Genomic DNA, 4559 nt, shown 5'->3' with positions numbered 1-4559 from the left:
TATCAGCGGGGCAATGGATCCAGCAACGGAAGCTTGAATAGCTTGGAGGATGAGGCGATCTTGACGTAACCATAGTTGGTGGGCTGGATTTGGCACTGGATTGGGTTCGCCTGGGATGTTGATCACTTCAGGTGGACACTGGAGAGAGCCATCAATGTAACCTAAGAGATCATAGCCAAATAAAAGATTAGAAAGTTGTGCCCGCCAAGATGCGTAGTTGCCGCCTTTGGATAATTTGAAGGGAATGAGTGCTGCAGCATTGATGGTGATAAGACTTTGAGAAGTGCTCAGAGTCCCTGCAGAAATAGGGACAGGAATAACGGAAGAGGAAAATGAAGACATCCCAGATATTTTGTGGCGGGTCAAGTGATATTTATAGAAGATGTAAAGATATAGGAGGAAGGGAGGAGGAGAAAAGCAGATCGATGCGCTGCAGAGTAGGCTGCAGCGCGATGAACTGCAGAGAAGGCTGCAGGGTGATGAACTGCAGTGATGGGCGAGCAATCTGCAGCAAGAAAGGCAGCGATGGCTGTGGCGGGAGGTAGATGATGAAGACGTCAGATGTAGAAGAGTAGTTGTATGCAATGCCGAAGAGGGCTGCTGCTTCTTCCAGAGGCACTGGTAGGCTGCAGCGATTCAGAGTGCAGGAGAGATTATTGCAGCGAGGTGGAAGAAATCTCTGCAGCTTGCAGCGATTTCTGCAGCGATGCTGGAGAAATCTGCAAGGTTGGAGATAGTTGCAATAATGCAGTATTGGAGTTTGGTGGCCGGAAGAGCAGCGGAGTTTTCAGCGGAAGACTTCGGTTGGCAAGGGAGCAGCAGCCGGCGGTAGAAACAAAGGCCGTGACTGTGCTTCCTTTAGGATATGATATTAGCAGCCGCAAGTGCTGCAGTAGGCTGCAGCGAATGGCTACGACTGAGGGGCGGAGGCGTCGCCACGAGAGGGATGGTTGGACTCCGGAGAAGAGGGCTTGCTCTAGGCAAACAGCTCTGATACCATGATAGAAATTAAGCGAAGAAGATAGAAAGATAGAAATTGTAGAAGAAACTATGAAATGTATAAGATATAATTGCCTAATACATTTTGATAGTGAGTTCTTGACAGCCATTTATACACACTCAGTAGGGAGGTTATACACATTCAGCATGGAGGATTTTTCTCAACTACTGAGAGATTTCCTCAACTGCCTTGAGGAAATCTTATCTGCTTCTCAACTGCTGAGAGATTTCCTCAACTACCTCGAGGAAATCTTATCTACTTATCACTTACATCTTACTATGTAATAACAATCGGCACTTGAATAATACCATCACGAAACCTACTGTTCTTCCAACCGGAGTGTTCCTCGAACGCTTCGTGTCGTCCTGCTAACCAACGTAACCCCACTGTGTTGCCTGACGAGAGCCAGAGCGTTTCAGAACAGCGCATCCATCGACCAACGGTGGCACAGGCCGCCACCGTGACCCACCGGTCCACCAGAGATGGCGTCCTTACTCTTGACACTTTCCCTTTAGCTCGGCTTGCAGTCATGGCTCCGCTGACTCTCCGTCCGTGATCCGACCACGGTAACTGCAAGCCATGGACAGGATTACTAGATTGATCCCACATGCATGTGTATTATTACACCTTTTTTTCTCCTTTCCCGGAGACACCGGTCCCCGTTTCCATCCCTATCATCAAAAGACGACAACCGTGACGAAGGGCGAGAACGGGTTAATCGAAGCCTGTAAGTTTCCCCCTCGCCCTCATTGATGGCTGCTTCTTCTCACCACCTCAAACCCCACACGCAGCAACAACTACATCCACAATCACACCAACAGCCTAACCGCTGGTCGAACACCAAGACCAAGCGCCGGGACACCGTCGCTTTCGTCGACCCTCACGTCGTCTCCTCCGACGGGCCTTGGTGCTGCACCACATCCTTCTCCTCCGTCGCTGCCTCCCCGCCTCACCCCCTCCGCGTTCCGGCGGTGTTCCCGCAGAACCAGGCCGAGCCCGTGCCTATCGCCTCGCCCTCGCCCTCGCCCTGTCCCATGGACGCCCCTCCCTCCACTGTTTCCGCCGTCGCCTTCGCGGCATCGGTCGCCTCCCCCTACCCCCCGTACCCCTCCAGCTACAGCAAGTTTAACTCCGCCCTCAACGCGGGGCTCCTCAATCCCATGTCCCCCCCGCCGCCGCCTCTCGACAAGACTCGCTCCAGCCCGACCCTCTTCGATATGATGGCCAACGAGCAGGACTACCACCCCCTCCCCGCCGCCCACGCCGGCCCCCTTCAGATGCATCTCCCAGGCCGCGCCGCCGATGCACCCACGGCCGCCTCCGCCCAGGACCGCCAGCTCCTCCTCCAAGAGCGCGTGGCCGATATCATTGGCAGCTGTAGCCCCGGGAACCAACTAAATGACGCCGAGTCCGGCGACGTCCGCCTCACCCTCAGTTCCAACGACGGTCTCACCGTCTCCCTCAACGTCCACCGCCACATCCTCGTCGCTCACAGCCGCTTCTTCGCTGCCAAGCTCTCGGACCGCTGGTCCAAGCAGCAGCGCTCCCTCCCCCACATTGTGGAGATCTCCGACTGCGACGACGTCGAGATCTACGTCGAGACCCTCCGCCTCATGTACTGCAAGGACCTCCGCCGGCGCCTTATGAGGGAGGATGTGTCCAACGTCCTCGGCATCCTAAAGGTGCCTCCTTTACCCTTTCCCCCCTGTTTTCTTGCTCCAATTGCTTCCTTCGCCCAACCATTTCTACCATTTTCCGCAGGTTTCGGCTGCGATCTCGTTCGATGCAGGGGTTTTATCTTGCCTTGAGTACTTGGAAGCCGCCCCCTGGGCAGAGGACGAGGAAGAGAAGGTGGCCTTGCTTCTGTCACAGCTCCAACTTGAGAGCTCAGGCGCAGAGGAGGTGCTCAAGCGGGTGTCCCTCGAAGTGGCTCCATCCGCGGCCGACGAGGTGGACGGTGGAAATGGCGGTGAGGAGATCCTCATCCGGCTACTCCAAGTGGTATTAGAAGGGAAGGACGAGAAAGCGAGACGGGAGATGAAGGGCCTGGTCTCCAAGATGCTCCGCGAAAACAACACCGCCACCCAGTGCGGCGGACTGGGCGGCGGCGCGGGTGCCAATGGAGGTGGGGACCTCAGCAAGGAATCCCTCTACTCCGCCTGCGACGGCTGCCTCTGCTCCCTTCGTCACCATTTCGCCCGCGCCGCCGCCTCGGATCTCACCGAGGTTGCTCAGATCGCGCGGCAGTCCGACAACCTCCACTGGATCCTGGACATTCTTATCGACCGACAGATTGCCGACGACTTCCTGCGGACGTGGGCGTGCCAAGCGGAGCTCTCGGAGATGCACTCACGGGTGCCGGCCATCCACCGGTACGAAGTGAGCCGGGTGACGGCCCGGCTGTTCGTCGGGGTGGGCAAGGGCCATATTCTGGTGTCCAAGGAGTCGCGGAGCTTGCTGCTGCGGACCTGGCTGGAGCCCTTCTACGAGGACTTCGGGTGGATGCGAAGGGCCTGCAAGGGCCTCGACCGCCACCTCATCGAGGACGGCCTCGCCAACACCATCCTTACGCTGCCGCTGGCGACGCAGCAGGAGATCCTTCTCGCCTGGTTCGACCGGTTCCTGAACGCCGGCGACGACTGCCCGAACATTCAGAGGGGATTTGAGGTGTGGTGGCGCAGGGCCTTCTGGCGAAGGAACGGCGAAGCGGACCAGCTGCCGCCGCAGCTCAGGATCACGGCGGCTGCCGCCTGCGAGAATTCTTGCTGATCAATCACGCTTTAGCACAAGAATGGTTTTCAAGTGTGCTTCCAATTCACCTGATACAGAGAGCGTACTGTCGTCAACCTGCCGTGGCAGTGCATTTGGATGACCTCGTCTGGAATCGATTCTCAGATGTTGTTGGATTGATGTACTCTTGCCACCGGAATCGCCGTTGATATCGATATGGAGCACAGTCACTGATGAGGTCATCCCGTGTCACCTGGGTGAATCCAGCGCTGTAGCAGCTTGAGGAAGTCTACCTGTGAGAAAGAAGTATGTCAAAATATCTTTCTTAGATCGATCTATATAAACATCAAAGATCTAATAATTCTTCCACTAACCTTTCGCTCTCAGATTTCGGACTTGTTGCTGATTGGGAGACATTGAGCCAATTGAGCTTTCTTGGATTGATGAATCACATTCGTTCATATGCTTCGATAGGATCTTAATAACATAAACACGGTGAATTAGTATTATAATAATTTTTTAATTAATTTTACAATTTGATCAATAAAAATATATATAGGAGATGTGATTAATCAAAATTGAGTACGAATAAAAATTATAAGTAAAGTAAATGATAATGAATATATAAACAATTATGAACGAAAAGCACAAGTAAAAATAAGAATTATAAATCGATTTACGGTGATTTGATATTTTCAACCTATATTTACTCTTGAGCTTTTATCCTTAAGGTCATTGACTTTTAATAATGATCATTTTTTTTAACGAATGAAAATTAATTATCCTTCTTACAATTTTTTTTTTCAAGCTTAGAATAGAATTTTCATAC

The 4559-nt window shown here is 52.9% G+C and overlaps 1 protein-coding gene across 1 annotated transcript; it reads left to right on the top strand.

The window, feature by feature from the left end:
- The first annotated feature begins 1196 nt into the window (after nucleotides 1-1196).
- Nucleotides 1197-4099, top strand: LOC103984654 (BTB/POZ domain-containing protein At1g63850-like). The gene is made up of 2 exons (XM_009402202.3): nucleotides 1197-2682; nucleotides 2762-4099. Exons 1-2 carry the CDS (start codon nucleotides 1753-1755, stop codon nucleotides 3767-3769), a joined length of 1938 nt encoding a protein of 645 aa, XP_009400477.2. The 5' UTR covers nucleotides 1197-1752; the 3' UTR covers nucleotides 3770-4099.
- The last annotated feature ends 460 nt before the right edge of the window (nucleotides 4100-4559 follow it).

The sequence above is a fragment of the Musa acuminata genome, chromosome BXJ2-5, assembly GCF_036884655.1.
Source record: "Musa acuminata AAA Group cultivar baxijiao chromosome BXJ2-5, Cavendish_Baxijiao_AAA, whole genome shotgun sequence".
In the NCBI taxonomy this organism is placed as follows: domain Eukaryota; kingdom Viridiplantae; phylum Streptophyta; class Magnoliopsida; order Zingiberales; family Musaceae; genus Musa; species Musa acuminata.
The sequence above is the reverse complement of the archived record's forward strand: the minus strand, read 5'-3'. Positions and strand labels throughout refer to the sequence as shown.